Raw genomic sequence first — 18,949 nt, 5'->3', positions numbered from 1 at the left:
AAATTATAGAACATGTAGAACAGACAAGAAAAGGCATTCCCATTATAGTGCCGGCCATGAGCGGTCCGCAAAATGCGGAATTCACATGGCTGTTGTCAGTGTTTTGCGGATCCGCAATTTGCGGACTGCAAAACACTTGCGGACGTGTGAATGGACCCTAAGGCCTCTTTCACACGACCGTTGTGTGCACCCGTGGCCGTTGTGCAGTTTTCTGTTTTTTTTCGCGGACCCATTGACTTTCAATGGGTCCGTGGAAAAAACGGAAAATGCACCGTTTTGCAGCCGCATCAGAGATCCGTGTTTCCTGGCCGTGAAAAAAATATGACCTGTCCTATTCACCATGGGGACGCCTCTGTGTTAGAATATACTGTCGGTTCTGAGTTTTCACGAAGTGAAAACTCAGCTATGAAAAAGCTATGAAAAAGCTTTTATGCAGACGGATCTTCGGATCCGTCTGTATAAAAAGTAACCTACGGCCACGGATGCCAATCTTGTGTGCATCCGTGTTCTTTCACGGACCCATTGACTTGAATGGGTCCGTGAAAGAACACGGATGCACACAAGATTGGCATCCGCGTCCGTGATCCGTGGCCGTAGGTTACTTTTTATACAGACGGATCCGAAGATCCGTCTGCATAAAAGCTTTTTCATAGCTGAGTTTTCACTTCGTGAAAACTCAGAACCGACAGTATATTCTAACACAGAGGCGTCCCCATGGTGATGGGGACGCTTCTAGTTAGAATACACTACAAACTGTGTACAAGACTGCCCCCTGCTAGCTGGCAGCACCCGATCTCTTACAGGGGGCCGTGATCAGCACAATTAACCCCTTCAGGTGCGGCACCTGAAGGGGTTAATTGTACTATCATATCCCCCTGTAAGAGATCAGGGCTGCCAGGCAGCAGGGGGCAGACCCTCCCCCCCTCCCCAGTTTGAATATCATTGGTGGCCAGTGCGGCCCCCCCCTCCCTCCCTCTATTGTAATAATTCGTTGGTGGCACAGTGTGCGCCCCCCCCCTCCCTCCCTCTATTGTAATAATTCGTTGGTGGCACAGTGTGCACAGTGTGCGCCCCCCCCCTCCCTCCCTCTATTGTAATAATTCGTTGGTGGCACAGTGTGCGCCCCCCCCTCCCTCTATAGTTTAATCGCTGGGGCTCCGATCGGTAACCATGGCAACCAGGACGCTACTACAGTCCTCGTTGCCATGGTTACTTAGCAATAGTACAATAGTAGAAGATTCACACTTACCTGCTGGTGGCTGCTGCGATGTTCGTGTCCGGCCGGGAGCTCCACCTACTGGTAAGTGACAGGTCTGTGCGGCGCATTGCTAAATGAACTGTCACTTACCAGTAGGAGGAGCTCCCGGCCGGACACAGACATCGCAGCTCCCAGGTAAGTATGAATCTTTTACTATTGTACTATTGCTAGTAACCCGCTGCCACCAATGATCGGGGGGGGGGGGGGGGGAGATGGGAGGCCGTACACTGGCCACCAATGTTGTTAATGCTATAGAGGGAGGGGGGGCCGATGGGGGGCGCACACTGTGCCACCAACGATTTATTACAATAGAGGGAGGAAGGGGGGGGGGGCCGCACTGGCCACCAATGATATTCAAACTGGGGAGGGGGGGGCAGTCATGTACACAGTTTGTAGTATATTCTAACTAGAAGCGTCCCCATCACCATGGGAACGCCTCTGTGTTAGAATATACTGTCGGAAATGAGGTTTCACGATCTAACTCATATCCGACAGTATATTCTAACATAGAGGCGTTCCCATGGTGATGGGGACGCTTCAAGTTAAAATATACCATCGGATTGGAGAAAACTCCGATCCGATGGTATAAAAGGGACTCCAGACTTTACATTGAAAGTCAATAGGGACGGATCCGTTTGAAATGGCACCATATTGTGTCAACGTCAAACGGATCCGTCCCCATTGACTTGCATTGTAATTCAGGACGGATCCGTTTGGCTCCGCACGGCCAGGCGGACACCAAAACGACTTTTTTTTCATGTCCGTGGATCCTCCAAAAATCAAGGAAGACCCACGGATGAAAAAACGGTCACGGATCACGGAAAAACGGGACCCCGTTTTGCGGACCGTGAAAATATACTGTCGTGTGCAATAAGCCTAACAAGTATAATCCAAATTGCTCCCTTCGTGAGTAGAAGGAATTCGGCAGGAGTGAAATCTCATGTAGTCGCTGTAAGCAGCATACAGACATCACTTTTGATGGCCTGTATTGCCTTGATCACCACTGAAAGAATATATGGTGATAATTTCATTTCCTGAGAACTGCTCGCACTTCGAAAGGAGGCAATTCAGGTAATAGATACGCACGAGTCACACAATGTAGACGGCACATGACCTGCAAGAACGGCCACCTGTGACGTGAAACAGTCGTCGTGTCAAATCATAGGAAAAGGAGCCTTGTGATATATGTCCCCAATTGTGGATATACATCAAGCAAAGCACAGGGGTGACTTGAATTGATGAGTGCAGTGCATACTTCATCTGCCCCACATGCTGGATGCTACAATGAATTGCTATTAGGGAGTAGGGCTGAGTGATCTCCTTTATTGCAAATAAGATGTGTATTTAATCTAATATAAGGGTGTTTGACAATGGTGTCAATAGTGGTACTCTGAGTCTGTGTGCGGGTGGATGGGCACCCTAAAAGAAACATCATTTCTATATTGAGTATACAATCCCATATTTCTACTTACATTCTTTTCTGCTTCAGAACGCGGATGGCTTTTTGCTTGACCATATTCTGAAAGGGAATGGAAATTTTCAGTTAAAGGGAATCTGTCACCTGGTTTGAGCATATTAAGGTGTTACTACTGCCATGTACAATAAGATACCTTATTTCTTGCTGTAGTCTTCATTTTTTGTTTCATGGTTTCATTAGCGAAAAAATCCACTTTTTATGTTATGCAAATGAGTGTCCAAGGTGCCCAGAGGGGCATTATTCTCCTTCTCTGGAGCCCAGTAACTCCCCCGTACAGTGCCCAGCCCGCCTTCCTTTAGAGCCCAAGCACGCCTCTTCTAGCATAAGTAACTGCCTACACGCGAACTCTTTGCCGCCGCTCCCCTCCGCTATGTAAAATCTCAGACAGGCGCAGTACCGTTGCATGCCCAGTGACAACGTTTGAAGCTGTTGCCCTCAGGAGCTTCTACATCGCGCAGGCAGTCCACGGTACTGCGCCTGCGTGAGATTTCACAGAGCGGACGCAAGGAATCTGTGGACGTAGTAATATCCAAGTAATGACGCAGCACAGGGGAGCGGCGGCAAAGAGTTCAGGTCTGGGCGTGCTTGGGCTCTAAAGGAAGGCGGGCTGGGCACTGTAGGGGGGAGTTACTGGGCTCCAGAGAAGGAGAATAACGCCCCTCTGGGCACCTTGGACACTCATTTGCATAACATAAAAAGTGGATTTTATCGCTAATGAAACCATGAAAAAAATAAAAATAAAAAATGAAGACTACAGCAAGAAATAAGGTATCTTACTGTACATGGCAGTAGTAACACCTTAATATGCTCAAACCAGGTGACAGATTCCCGTGAAGTGTACGCATCTACTATTTTAACAACTATAAGAATATTTAACTAAAAGCTCTAAACTGAACAAAATATAACTTCGCTGCTCAATAGGTAAGCTTAATAGTTACATTCAAATCCAGACTTTATTGGGATGCATTAAACCCTTAACATTAGTAAGTGCCCCTCATCCCCCTAGGCAGCTCTGCTAGTGGAGGCAACCACTTCTGCTCACACTGTTGACAGGTTGCTTGTGGCCATTTTAAATAATTCTCGGAGAACCCCTTTAGGCTACATTCACACGTCAGTATTTTTCTATAATCCGATTTTCTGTCCGTTTTTTGCGGATCCGTTGTTCCTGAAAATGTTTCCGTATGTCATCCGTTTTTTGCGGATCCGCAAAAAACTGAAACATGTATAAATTTCAATAAGCAAATAAAGTTGTTTGGATTTCTTTAAAAAAAAAAAAAAAAAAATTAAAATGTAATTTCCAGGAACGGATTCCGTATAAAACGGATGACATACGTAATGACATCCGAATGTCTTCCGTTTTTTGCGGATCCATTGACTTTGTATTGTACTGTACCAGGATCCGATTTTTCAGGAAAAGAATAGGACATGTTTTATATTTAAACGGACATGCGGAACGGAACAACGGAAACGGACAGCACACATTGTGCTGTCCGTTTTTTTCCAGGACCCATTGAAAATGAATGGGTCCAGATCTGGTCCAGAAAAAACGGAACAGATCAGGAAAGAAAAAACGGACGTGTGAATGGACCCTTAAGGAGCCCTAACACTTAGATGAGCACTTCAGCCTTTTTAAAATATACCAAGCAAAGCGCCACGTATCAGCAGAAAGGCCATATAACTGATGGACAGGACATCAGAGACTGAGGGGGAGGCCGCATTTCACGGGTTCTTTCAGTCGGACCCCTACTGATCAGATATTAAAGGGGTTGTCCAGTTTTTGTTTTTTTCATATTGATGACCTATCCTCAGTATACTTCATCAATATCAGATGGGCAGGGGTCCAACACCCCCACCAAAAGGGTGCGTGCAGTGTGCATGTGCCGTCTCTCTTTCTGTTTGCTGCTGCTTTGCCATAGTCCGCAGTGGTGAGCGGGAAGAGAGAAGGGAGGTGGCACATGCGCACTCCTTCCCTTCATACAGCTGATCGGCGGGGGTGCCAGGTGTCGGACCCCCGCTGATCTGATATTGATGACCTATCCTGAGGATAGCTCATCAATGTTAAAAGGCTGGACAACCCTCTTTAAATACCTTGTAGATAGGCTATTAATATCTAACTCCTGGAAAACCATTGTAATCCTAAGGAATATCAACATATTAAAACCTGTTTTATTTCATTTGTACAAAGCAGCTGAGAAGAAAGGTGGATACACCCGGTTAATGACATCAGTCCTGGCTTCACATGACACGAGTCACATGACTTAGCAGACAAGCCAGTGGAACCAGACGCACACAACACACCCCACTTACTCAGCAGAATGGTATGTTTATGCACGCGGGGAACATATAGGATCACTTATCTTGAGTAAGGCTCAGTGTTTCAAACCAAAATAGGACTTTCCAGGTATCCGTTGTCGGGTTTCCGATATTGAAGACCTATTCTCAATATCATAGCGCCGAGTTCTCTTCACTATTTACTGGCTTGCTGTCGACACTACAGAAACGATCAGGTGCAATTATATCTCCTCCATCCCATTCTCTTCAATGGAAGGAGCAGTTGTAGTTACGCTCCGTCCTATTCAAGTGAATGGGACGGAAAAGCTGTAAATACACCTGTTCAGCATCAACATCCCAGTGAAGCACTGGTTTCTCTTCAAAGAGATGATCTGTGGGGGTCCCAGGAGTCAGACTCCTGCCAATGCGATACTGATGACCTATCCTGAGGATAGGCCATCCATAGAAAAAAAAAAACAGAAACCCCTTAAATGCTTCCTGCTTCCCCTGAATAATAAAACCATCCATACGGTCACATTATCACTGCAGCCCACCGCAATAGAAATATTGTTAGCTTTTTTTGTGTCTCAATTCTGGTCCAGCTTCTCTTGCATTCAGTAGTTGGCCAACATGCTCAGAATTAGAGATGAGTGAATCTTTGGAGATTCAGTTCATTTCAGGTTCGCTGAATTTTTCAAAAAGTTCTGTTCGGACCTGAATTGATTCCACCCGAACCAAATTTGCACTAATTGCTCTCATTGGTATACAACTCCCTCTAGTCTCCTTTAAGAAAAGATGATTTTTTTTCATTTTCTCTCCTCCCTAAGCTCTTGAAAGCAATGACAGCAATAGCAAATAATGTCAAAGTGACACTGACTTAGGCTACTTTCACACTAGTTTTGGCTTTCCGTTTGCAAGATCCGTTCAGGGCTCTCACAAGCGGTACAAAACGGATCAGTTTTGCCCTAATGCATTCTGAATGGAAAAAGATCTGCTCAGAATGCATCAGTTTGCCCCCGATCAGTCTCCATTCCTCTTTGGAGGCGGACACCAAAACACTGCAGCGTTTTGGTGTCCGTCTGACGGAACTGAGCCAAACGGATCCGTTCTGACACACAATGTAAGTCAAGGGGGACGGATCCGTTTTCTATGACACAATAGAAAACGGATCTGTCCTCCATTGACTTTCAATGGTGTTCAAGACGGATCCGTCTTGGCTATGTTAAAGATAATACAAACGGATCCGTTCTGAACGGATGCAGACGGTTGTATTATCTAAACAGATCCATGACGGATCCGTACCAAACGCGAGTGTGAAAGTAGCCTTATGTAGCTATGGGTAAACGCATGGTTTATGGCGTTTACAAATCTTTTGCTTACCATCGCATGACTATATACATTGTGGCAGTTAGCTCATGTCTGTATCCCAACTTATAGAAGCGCTGTGTTACATTATCATCTGCCAGTGCCCTGTGGTGACAAATATTTTTATTGAGTGTAGGAGAAACTTCATCTTCTTGGGATATCCGATTTCTCAGTCTACCTCTTCTCTCCTTGCCCCAGCTGCTGCCTCCCTACATATATAATAAAATCTATGATATTTTACTAAGAAACTATTGTTTTTACAAGTGTCCCTGACCATTTGATTTGCAACCAGTACTGATCATTTGAGTTAGACAGACAGGGACATTTGTAAAGGTCACTGTTTTTTTTAGTAAAATATCTCATACATACTTATGGAGACAGCAGCTGGGCAAGAAAAGAAGAGGCAGGCTGAGAAGCCTGCCCTTGCTTAGTTTTAAATATTTTTTTAATTATTTCACTCACTTATACAGACCGACATATTCCGTAGAAGATATGTATGTCTTTGGAGTGTGGGAGCAAACTGAAGTACCTGGATGGAGAACCTAATCACTCAAACTCCATGCAGATGTTGTCCTTGGTCGGAATTTGAACCTAGGACCCCAGTGATGCAAGGCACCAGTGCTAACCAAGCCGTATTTAGCACAAAGTACATGATTGATTCTCCGGGGATATTTTAGAGTCTGTTAATACAATTACACATATTTCCCTGAACATCACTGTCCCTACATATTTGAAAACAGCCTCTGGCTTGTACAGGGATATTTCCCCCCACATGGACGCAATAATTACAGTACTGCATAAATAAAGGCCTAAATACAGACACAATACCAGTCATTTTTATTTGGGACCATTTCACTGAATATTTCATATTTTAATACAGTCTATCAATGAGGTTTTACTTGGGCAAACGATAAGAGTTTTGCATTTTTCTGCCAGTTAGGTTCCATTCACATTGTTGTCATGGGTGCAGACTAGTGGAGCCCAGGCATCCTCAAACTGCGGCCCTCCAGCTGTTGTAAAACTACAACTCCCACAATGCCCTGCTGTAGTCTGATACCTGTAGGCTGTTCGGGCATGCTGGGAGTTGTAGTTTTGCAACATTTGGAGGGCCGCAGTTTGAGGATGCCTGGTGTAGCCTGCAGTGCTATTCTACTGCAGTAACAAAGAAAAATACTGTAAGAGAATAGGATCTCTCATCAATGCCCGAGTGAAAAGCGCGTTAGAAACTTGTCCCAAACATTACACAGCATGATGACTGGTAGCAGGACAGAAATCACACTGTAACACTATTTGTGCACCTTTCCATTAATGTACATCAAAGGATGCGCGAATAGTATATGAAGCAGGTTCACCAGCTGGGACCGTTCCATACGTGGCAGATGTCAGCCGGGTCACACAGCTGACACCAGCCCTGCAATGACATGTATCAAAGAGAACTGAAATCCTGGTCAATTAACCCCTTAGATGCCATAGTGACCACAACATAAAATTAACAATCTTCTTTCTACATTCTTAAAGGGGTTGTCCCACCTGGACATTTACGACATATTAATAGCATATGCCATAAATGTCCGACCCCCCGACTGGTGCGGGTCCCACCTCTCCATAAACTGCTATGGGACTTCCAAAAATAGCCAAGTCAGTGTTCAGCTGTTTTTGGAAGTCCTGCATCAGTGAATAAAGGAAGCCACGCAAGCACAGCTTCTCTTCATTCATGTCGAGTCTTCTTTCTTGAAATCTGTCAGACACTTACAGCAAATCCTATTGAAATGCCATAAATGTCCAGATGGAATACCCCTTTAAGCATACTAAATTGTGAGATATGCCTGATGACTGATAGAGCACATTTATACACGCTGGTTGAGAAGGTCCTACCTTGGAGGGTCCTTCCCTCATTTTTTTCATCTGGTCTTTATATTTAACAAGTTCAGCATCGAGTCGGGCAATCTTCTTGTCAATTGACTCCGCTCTGTTGTCAACCTGTATGAAGAAATAATATCAGACTTCACATTGCAAGTGGATATGAATGGCAAGTAAGATAAAGATGGGCATCCTCTACATCTAGAGGAAACAACCTACACAGCAGTAGCATGGTTAACAGAGCAGGACACATGACTTCTATGGGCCCTTGAGAGGGGTCTCCTCTGTTTACAGACATGCTTTTTTCCTGCAGTCTCTACTAATGGGGACTCAGTGGTTAAAGATTTACAGCTTCTGTTCGGCCGACAGAATATGTACAAGCGCCTTTAGACGGTCTAGTTTTAGTTTAAACTATCTATTAAACAGGATTAGTAAATCTACCCCAAAGTTTGGGCCTTTCGCCAGAAATATACTTGGAGGAGATGCATCTGTACAGGCGATTGACTAGACTGTAGGGTCTATTTTTTTTCTTCTTCCATATAAAAAACCTAGCCTGCCAACACACCCTCAATTGGCCTCTGAATGGAGCCCTATGGGTGATGTGACATTCCGCCAGGAGTTTTTTGGGGCACAGGGCTTGAATATTGTCTGCACAGAGCTTTAGTCATTCCACATAAATGTTAAGCCTGTGTAGTATCTGTAGTGTTGTTACACTGTTACACTATGCTGTTAGTACACTGTTGCTATATAAATAAATCTGAATAAGAGCTATAGTAAAGCAGGATGATATGCATCAGCACTAGTCTTGGAATGCACTTTTCACTGCAAAAGTGAAAACTTTATAGGGTAAAAAGAGGTGACAGAATCCCTATAGAGATGTGGACATGCACGGCTAGATTGCTGCTAGCATGTCCGCAATATACCTGTCCCATATCTCTGAGTGATTTTATCGAGTGTAAAAAATGATTATATATATGTATGTAAATGAGCCTGGTAAGGAGCCCAAGGGGCTGTACTAACCATTCTGGAACCTAGCCACGCCCGCCTGTATCCAGGAATCTCTTCCTTGCTCACGAAGTCAGATCGCCGCAAGCTTGCGCATGCGCAGTGCCGGCATAGTGTTCCTTCCCTGTGCTGGCATCAGCCTCAGGGAAAGAACTGCGCATGCGCAAGCTCGTGCACCGCAAGATTACGGCGATCTGACTTTGTGAGCAAGGAGGAGATTTGTGGATACAGGCGGTGCTGGGCTCCTTCACAGGGGGGCGTGGCTGGGCTCCAGAATGGTTAGTACCAGGCTTATTTACATATCTATAGGTATATTGCGGACATGCTAGCGGCGATCTAGCCGTGCATGTCCGCATCTCTATAGGGTAAAAAGAGGTGACAGAATCCCTTTAAATTTTTCATAAAGTGTAATTCAAATGTTAAGATACAGCTCGTAGGTAACAGACATGTTGTGGCAAAATATATATATTAGTCTACACAAGAAAGGAAAATGACAGTTCAACCCGGGTTAGGCAGATTTGAAAAAGACAGCCTTGACTGCTTTGTTTTACCATATGTTTTGGTGGTGAGGAGACGTGGCTAGAGGAGAGCCCTGGAGCTATATTATGTGCCTATATATCAAGCTGCGCTTGTGAGTATCTACACACAAGGAATTTCCTGGTGACCTGCAGTGCTTCACTATATAAGAACGTTCTGTTATCCCACAGGTGCCTTAGTGTACTGATAGTGGGGACCTGATTTATTTGCCTGTGTCAGAAACTTCGGATGCCTCAAGATTGAAGAGGTCTGACCTCCTGAATAGGGAACGCGCAGTCCCTCAAAAACACATGAACTAGTAGAGAGGATTGATTGATCCGTCAACAAGCACGAGCAGCTTCCACAGATGTCCACCATCCGGACACAGGTGTCATCTTCATTACACACCCCTGTCTCTGGCAGGACCATTTCCAGGTGCTTGGTAGAAGGAAACCTGGTGTCATGGAGCCCACTATATGTCCGGCCTCCATCGTCATCGTTTGCAGTGGTGTTACGAACAAAAAAATCTTGGCTGCTACGGACTGGTTTGAGTATGGAGGCCTCGTGGTCAGATCTTCAATCTTGCTTTTGCTTTGGAGGGACACACTGCCCCAACTGATGGTGTGATGATCTGGGGAGCCATCGCATATGACAGTCGGTCACTGCTGTTAGCGATTTATGGGACCAGCTGGTCACTCCACAGGATCAGCTGCAACATCTGTGGGCAAATGTACTGCAGGATACTATACAGAAAAGATATGCCTCCATACCAAGCGAATACCATCTTCCAGGCTAGAGGTGGCCCAAGTACCACTGTACATGGTTTCCCCAATTTGCTTTAGTATTGTAATCACTTAGCTCTATCATCATTACAGTCCCATATATAAAGGTTCTTTCAGTTCCTTCTTGGTGCATTATTTGTCAGTGATGGTATATATGATGGATTGCATTGTTTGTGTTATTAACGTAGTTACATTATTTGTATCAATGAGTATAACACCACAGACCAGCAGATACTGAATGTCCTCCATCACCGCTTCTATGGATCCACGTATACGTGTGCGCTGGGGAATTTATCATTTCTAAAGTCAGCTTTTCTTCAGCCTAATCAAACACCAAGTTTATCAAATATGCCCCTGAGATCTAGCAGAGGACTGAATCAGATGTGGGCAGTGATAATGACAAATACTGGGGAGGAGACCTCGATCTGGGGTCACGTTATGTGACAACCATCAGCATGATTCACTGGTCAGGTGACAGTCATGTGACGTACAACTGGTGACTTCTCACCTGGAAAACTGGACAATCGGGAAGTGCTTATAACCCGTGACAGTGACGAGCAGTGTGGGCATGATGCTGGCACTGTTGTGGAGGGCACCCGTGCCCCCAGTCACTACCACATCCCGTAGCTGCTGCCACTCAGCCTGGGCCTACAGGGGTTACTGTGACGCGGTCCCTCCCCCTCCCCAGCTCTATTGTGTCTACCCGTCCCTTCACTTACACTTCCAATGCAGTCCGTCAGATTCGGCGGAGGGGCTTTTGGCTTGGACCGTCCAAAAATCCTGTTCATTTTGTGCGGCGACTATACGGATGGAGCGATCACCGTAGAAAAGCGTCTTCGGATCCGTCACCACCGATCTGACACCGACCCGGAAACAGCAGCTAAACAAGCCTAATGCCGGCCCCGTGACGTCAGACATCCAGCCCCGCCCACCGCGTATACGTCACCGGCTCAGCACAGCTCTAGAGGGAAACATGGTGGTTATGTTACTTCCTCTGGTACAGGCGCCATTGTGGTAGAGCCCTGTCCCATGCTATACATGTTCAGTCACACACCAGGTAAATGCTGTATAAAGAGCCATTTTCCATAGAAATCAAGACCCTTACTGAAGTGTTAGGTAGGGGAAAAGCAATAATATGTCACAACTAGGGTTGCACCTTTCCCAACAAAAAATACCGGCAAATTTAAGCCACACCCCAAAGGGTGTCTCCCAATAATATTAGTGCCCCCAGGAGTAATACTGTCTACATTAGTGCCCCCAGTAATATTAGTGCCCCTAGGAATAGTAATGCCCCCATCAGTGCACCCCAGAATGAATGCCCCCAGTAAGAGTAATGCCCCCATTAGTGCCCTCTAGGAAGATTAATGCCCCCATTAGTCCCGCCCAGTAAGAATAATGCTCCTGTTAGTGCCCCCAGTTAGAATAATGCCCCCATTAGTACCCCCTAGTTAGAATAATGCCCCCATTAGTGCACCCCAAAATTAGTGCCCCCCAGGAGGAATAATGCCCCCATTAGTGATCCCCAGAAAGAATAATGCCCCCATTAGTGCTCCCCAGGAAGAATAATGCCCCCATTAGTGCCCTCTAGGAAGATTAATGACCCCATTAGTTCCCCCAGTTAGAATAATGCCCCCATTAGTCCCCCCCCCAGTTAGAATAATGCCCCCATTAAGAATAATGTCTCCCATTAGTGCCCCCCAGTAAAAATAATGTCCCCCATTAGTGCCCCAGTTAGAATAAAGTCCCCCATTAGTGCCCCCAGTTAGAATAATGCCCCCTATTAGTGCCCCCCAGTAAGAATAATGCCCCCCATTAGTGCCCCCAGTTAGAATAATGCCCCAATTAGTCCCCCCCAGTTAGAATAATGCCCCCATTAAGAATAATGTCTCCCATTAGTGCCCCCCAGTAAAAATAATGTCTCCCATTAGTGCCCCCAGTTAGAATAAAGTCCCCCATTAGTGCCCCCAGTTAGAATAATGCCCCCTATTAGTGCCCCCCAGTTAGAATAAAGTCCCCCATTAGTGCCCCCAGTTAGAATAATGCCCCCTATTAGTGCCCCCCAGTAAGAATAATGCCCCCATTAGTGCCCCCAGTTAGAATAATGCCCCCATTAGTGCACTCTTCTCTGCTTCTGCAAAAAAAAGCAGTCACCTCTTCCATTTGCTTGCGCTGTGTTGAAAGCCCCCTGTTGACTGGAAGCTCAGGACAGGACCTGTGCTCCAGGGTGATGACGTCTCGCAGGTCAAATTGGAGGAGGTGAGGGGTGGCAACCCTAGTCACAACAGGCCGGGTTCAGGTATGATGATTTTGGCAATGAAATCCACCACAGTTAGGTCTTGTTTGCATCGCATATTTTCAACACTGATTTTGGCACCTTTTTCTTCCTCAGTCTGCAGTGACCCAGCGGATCCATGCTAAAGAGTTAAATATTGTGATTTGTTGCCTAAGCATGATAAAATTGATCACGGCTTTGCGCTGCTTGTACAGACGCTCGGACATGTGCAATGTTAAAGTTGGAAGGTCAAGGATTAATAGGTGTAGCGGCATGTTGTTCTGTTGCTGCAAGTCCAGGAGAGTGAATGGTTGAAATGTGAGGACAGTCTCCTGGACATTGCCATCACCTCATTAACCTAGTCTGCTTTGTGCGACTAGGTTAATGAGGTGCTATATACAATAAAAAAAAGGGGGTTGCAGCAGCACTTACGGGTCTGTTCCTTCATCCAGTATTGTGGTGGTGCCGGCGGTGATGGGTAGCAGTCTGCAGTACCACAAAACTTCACAAAAGTAGAAAAGACCGCAGCACTCCCAGGTCTTCAAGAAGTCCTGATTTATTCACCAAAAAGTGCGACATTTCAACCTTACATGGTCTTTTTCAAGCATCAATTGAGGCGTGCAAACAAAGATATAAATACCCTCCCAATACGTCACATGAATAACTACATTATCATTATGTAAATTCCAGACATCTCATTATAATATATAGAGACAGGAAGATATCAACATATAATTCATGTTTCATCAGTATACGGCCTCTTGCACACGACCGTATGTATTTTGCGGTCCCCAAACACGGATCCGCAAAAAATACGGATGACATCCTTGTGCCTTCCGTATTTTGCGGAACGGAACAGCTGGCTTCTAATAGAACAGTATTATCCTTGTCCTTAAGGCTACTTTCACACTAGCGTTCGGGTGTCCGCTCGTGAGCTCCGTTTGAAGGGGCTCACAAGCGGTCCCGAACGCAGCCGTCCAGCCCTAATGCATTCTCAGTGGAGGCGGATCCACTGAGAATGCATCCGCCTGCCAGCGTTCAGCCTCCGCTCCGCTCAGTGAGCGGACACCTGAACGCTGCTTGCAGCGTTCGGGTGTCCGCCTGGCCGTGCGGAGGCGAGCGGATCCGTCCAGACTTATAATGGAAGTCAATGGGGACGGATCCGCTTGAAGATGACACCATATGGCTCAATCTTCAAGCGGATCCGTCCCCCATTGACTTTCAATGTAAAGTCTGAACGGATCCGCTCAGGCTACTTTCAGACTTAGAAATTTTTCTAAGTTATAATGCAGACGGATCCGTTCTGAACGGATGCAAACGTCTGCATTATAGGAGCGGACCGTCTGATGAAACATCAGACGGATCCGCTCCGAACGCTAGTGTGAAAGTAGCCTAATGCGGACAAGAAAACGACGTTCTATTTTTTTGAGGAACGGAAATGGAAAGCACACGGAGTACCTTTTTTTTCTTTGGCGGACCCATTGAAATGAATAGTTCCGTATACGGTCCGCAAAAAAAATGGAACGGACATGGAATGAAAATACGTTTGTGTAAGGGCTGCCTGTTGCCGTATTGCGGACCGCATTTGCGGATCCGCAATACATGGGCGTCGTTCAGTGTGCATTCCACATCACGGATGCGGACCCATTCACTTCAATCGGTCCGCAAATCCGGAGATGCGGAACGGAACACTACGGAAGTACTTCCCGGGGTTCCATTCCGTGCCTCCGCACCGCAAAAGGATAGAACTTGCTCTATCTTTTTGCGAAACGGACGGATCGCGGACCCATCCAAGTGAATGGGGTTGCGATCTGCATGCGACTGGGCCACGGTCCATTGCGGTCCACAGCACAGCCACGGGCTTCACACGGTCGTGTGAACAAGCCCAAAAGAGGCCTACCTGTGTGAATTAAAATAATCATACTTAATAAAGCTGTTGTATCAATATAATTGCTAACTGTGCCCATCATTAATGTTGGGGATCCCTGTGTGCATATCGCTTCTGGTCCTGTGTGGAAAAAAGGGCACGCTCCGTCCTGTGTCCAAATGTTACAGGCGCGAAATGTACACATGCGTCCCCAAGTACAAGCAGCGGCGAGCGAGGCCGTTCTGCAGCTGTCTTATTGCGCATGTCAATTCTGCATCTATCATTTCAGAGCGTGCTAATAGTGATCGTGGCATGAAATAGAGAATGGGACCTTACGGACAAACCTATATATAAATCCAACGGACAAAAACAAGATGCTTAGTTTCAGCAAAACCATTCAGTCAATTACTAAGGGCTCTTTCACTCCTGCGTTCTTTTCTTCCGGCATAGAGTTCCGTCGTCCGGGCTCTATGCCGGAAGAATCCTGATCAGGATTATCCTAATGCATTCTGAATGGAGAGAAATCCGTTCAGGATGCATCAGGATGTCTTCAGTTCCGGAACGGAACGTTTTTTGGCCGGAGAAAATACCGCAGCATGCTGCGCTTTTTGCTCCGGCCAAAAATCCGGAACACTTGCCGCAAGGCCGGATCCGGAATTAATGCCCATTGGAAGGCATTGATCCGGATCCGGCCTTAAGCTAAACGTCATTTCGGCGCATTGCCGGAGCCGACATTTAGCTTTTTCAGAGTGGTTACCATGGCTGCCAAGACGCTAAAGTCCTGTCAGCCATGGTAAAGTGTAGCGGGGGAGCAGCATACTTACCGTCCGTGCGGCTCCCCGGGCGCTCCAGAGTGACGTCAGGGCGCCCCAAGCGCATGGATCACGTCATCCATGCGCATGGGGCGCTCTGACGTCACTCTGGAGCGCCCCGGGAGCCGCACGGACTGTAAGTATACTGCTCCCCCGCTCCCCACTACTACTATGGCAACCAGGACTTTAATAGCGTCCTGGGTGCCATAGTAACACTGAAAGCATTTGGAAGACGGTTCCGTCTTCAAATGCTTTCAGTACACTTGCGTTTTTCCGGATCCGGCGGGCACCTCCGGCAACAGAAGTGCACGCCGGATCCCAACAACGCAAGTGTGAAAGAGGCCTTAGAGTGAAACTAATAGTGACAGATAACACTAAATTAGAAGGGGTGACTTGATGAGATGTGTAATAAGTTTCACCAATGAAGCTACCCAAAGACACTGGTACAGCGACATAGACAAAGGGTACAGAGACTGGACCGCATCGGGACTCCTTAATAAAGATAAAAAACAAAGCGAAAATAAGAGGATACCGTTAGTCTCATGCAAACAAATAACAGTCCAATTGGCATATACTCATGGGGCCAGATTTATCATTCCTCTGACAGCTCACTCCACTTTAACATATGGCTAAAGTCAGTTTTAGCCAAGTCAGATTTATGATCGGCCCTTTAAGACTGTAATAAATGTGGTTTGATGGTAGCAGTTTATCCGTCAGTAAGCAGCTTTACAAAAGTCGCACGTCTTTACGAAAAAGTTGCACGTTTTTATGAAAAAGTCGCATGTTCTATTAAAAAGTCTCATAAGATAAGCATGGTCCTCACTGGAGTGAAAATGCAACTTTTTTGCGACTTTTTTGCGACTTTTTAAATAGTCCCAATAGTAAATTTGTCTAGAGATTCATTTACATAAGAAAACACGCCCACTTTCAGAAAACTGGCGAGCATAGTGCAGAGCAGAAAAAAGTCGCAAATTTGTGCGCAGTTTTAGCGTTTGGGACTTTTTTTGGGACTTTTTCACTCCATTATTCTGACCTGAGCTAATGATAAATCTGGCCCATTGACTCATTCCCGGACATAGAGGAGTTTAAGCTTCTGTCACGACCATGTTCATGGCCGTGACTCCTTGGGAGCCGCATGCAGTTGCCCGCGGTTTGGTGTTGTGTCAACCGCAGCTGGGGGCACTTTGCTGTTTGCCTCAGGTGCGGTTGCCGCGGACAACAGGTATGTGTGCGGTTGCCTTTGTTTTGTATGCACTCTGAATGTCTGGTGTGCACTGTCTTTTATGTTGTGTGCACTCTGACATTTTCCCCTTCCCCTGTGGCTGCCCGTGGCAACGTTTGGTCTTTGTACATGTGGTGGCAGTGTCTCGGCCTTTTGGCTGGTTCCCAGGACACGTGTGCCACACATGTCGTTGTCAACGGTAACAGCTGCAGTGAGTGTTTGTGTGTATTCCCCTCTTTGTGGTTTCACTACACTCCCTGGTTTAGGAAGGGTTAACTCCCTCAGTGTGTGTGCACTGGGTGTGTCTGTGTGGGTGTGGCTACTTGGGCTATAAAGCCTCAGTGGAGACCTGAAGCTGAGAGGTACTCCAGCCTTGTTTGTAAGTTGGAGGCACCCTCCTGGTTTATACCATCTGCCACTGAGAGCCACCCTTGTGGTCATAAATCTTGTTAAGTTTATGTATGGTGTTTAGTAGATGTTTGTTTGGTCTTTGTTTATTGCAGTATATGGGTTCCCGTGTGATGTCTGTGTGTGCGGTGTCCTTTGTGTTGTTTGTGGACAGCAGCACTTGCACGTGGGTTCCAGGTGGTGTGTCTGTGGCAGGTAAGTGTGGTACTAGTCTCACTTACCTGTCACTGCCATATGTCTGTTAATGTTCCCCTTTCTATGTAGCTTGGCCACTTTAGACTCCTGTTCCTCCGTGTCCGGGAGGAACGGGCTGTCTACCCAGCTCCTAGTCCAGGGCCACCCTGAGGGCGAGCAGGAATATCAGGTTCCAGTGTATGAGCCCTCCCACCATCAGGGTCGGCTCATATGGCTAGGAGACAGGGTCAGAATTGGGATGTGTAGGAGGTGACCTCTTCCCTTATTCCTGTCCTGGCCATGCTCTGACCATCCATCTTCTGCCACCGCACGGCGAAGGGTTTTCCCCATCCTCAGCCATGACAGCTTCCTCCTCTGATGTCTTATAGACGAGCAAGGAATCTAGGTGATATACTCATACAAGCAGACGTTAAACAAAGGTGTGATCCAACCATTAAAAAGAAGGCCTGTTATCCTTGTCTGGGATGCTGTAATTGTAATAGTATTCCTTAAAGATCACTGCTTTTCACATCCTCGGACTGGTAAAAAATACTATATCAATGGATATTTCACGTGCAGATCGTATTGCGTCATTTATACCCTACAGTGCCCATGTGGACTCTTTTATGTGGGTGATACCACGCAGGAATTCAGAAGTACCAGATACAAAAACTACTCTCGGGAGAAAACTGAACTTCCAATACAGAACATTTCTTGAAACTCAGACATATTCGTTCCCAACTCAGATCCCGTTTTATTGACAGGGTACCTCCCCAGAAGACGGGAGAGGATAGAGAACGTTTACTCAAGAGACTCGAATTGAGGTGGATACATTGGAACCTAAGGTTCCTTTCACACGAGCAAGTATTCCGCGCGGGTGCAATGCGTGATGCGAACGCATTGCGCCCGCATGGAATCTGGACCCATTCATTTCAATGGGGCTGTGTACGTGTGTTGGTTTTCACGCATCACTTGTGTGTTGCGTGAAAATCGCAGCATGTTCTATATTCTGCAATTTTTTGCCCCATAGAAGCGAATGGAGCTGTGTGAAAATCGCATTGCATCCACAAGCAAGTGCGGATGCGATGCGGTTTTCACGGATGGTTGCTAAGTAGGGTTGTTGCGGGTATTGAAATATCGATACCCAATCAATACTTTTGTCCCGGTATCGGTTCGGTACCGGAATTTGCCTTTTTATCGATACTAGGCTGCGCAGCCTAGTATCAGAGAACATGGAGCACGCTCCTGTCAGCGTGCGCCATGTACCCTCAGCAGCACAAGAGAGAAGGAGTCACTCTCGCCCTCCCCCTGTGCCGCTGCTGCCAATGAGGAGAGAGGGGCGGGTGCACTGCGCCACCAATGAAAATTGACGTCTCATACAAATACAGGAGGCGGGCGTGGCGGCAGAATCACATAGCCTGCACCCGACTTTTGTGACAGGGAGCTGGATGCCGCACCTGAGGGGTTAACTGCCGCGGATCACAGAGCCCTGTCATAGAGGTTGGGTGCAGGCTATGTGATTCTGCCGCCGGCACCCGCCTCCTGTATCTGTATTAGACGTTAATTATCATTAGTGGTGCAGTGCGCCTCCCCCCTAGTATTAGAGTAATTGGTGGCGCAGTGCGCCCCCCCCCCCAGTATTAAAATCATTGGTGCCACA

General features: G+C 46.6%; 1 protein-coding gene across 1 annotated transcript in view; it reads right to left on the bottom strand.

The window, feature by feature from the left end:
• The window catches only part of CHMP5 (charged multivesicular body protein 5), a 32,837-nt gene extending 21,400 nt beyond the window's left edge, over positions 1-11,437 (bottom strand). The window contains exons 1-3 of the mRNA XM_040432642.1: positions 11,254-11,437; positions 8,247-8,351; positions 2,731-2,777 (exon numbers count right to left, since the gene is read on the bottom strand). Of these exons, the coding sequence (XP_040288576.1) occupies positions 2,731-2,777; positions 8,247-8,351; positions 11,254-11,322 (221 nt within the window). The 5' untranslated portion in view covers positions 11,323-11,437. The remainder of the gene's footprint in view (positions 1-2,730; positions 2,778-8,246; positions 8,352-11,253) is intronic.
• Positions 11,438-18,949: the final 7,512 nt, after the last annotated feature.

This window comes from Bufo bufo, chromosome 5, assembly GCF_905171765.1.
Source record: "Bufo bufo chromosome 5, aBufBuf1.1, whole genome shotgun sequence".
NCBI lineage: Eukaryota > Metazoa > Chordata > Amphibia > Anura > Bufonidae > Bufo > Bufo bufo.
This window is presented reverse-complemented; position numbering and strand designations above follow the sequence as displayed.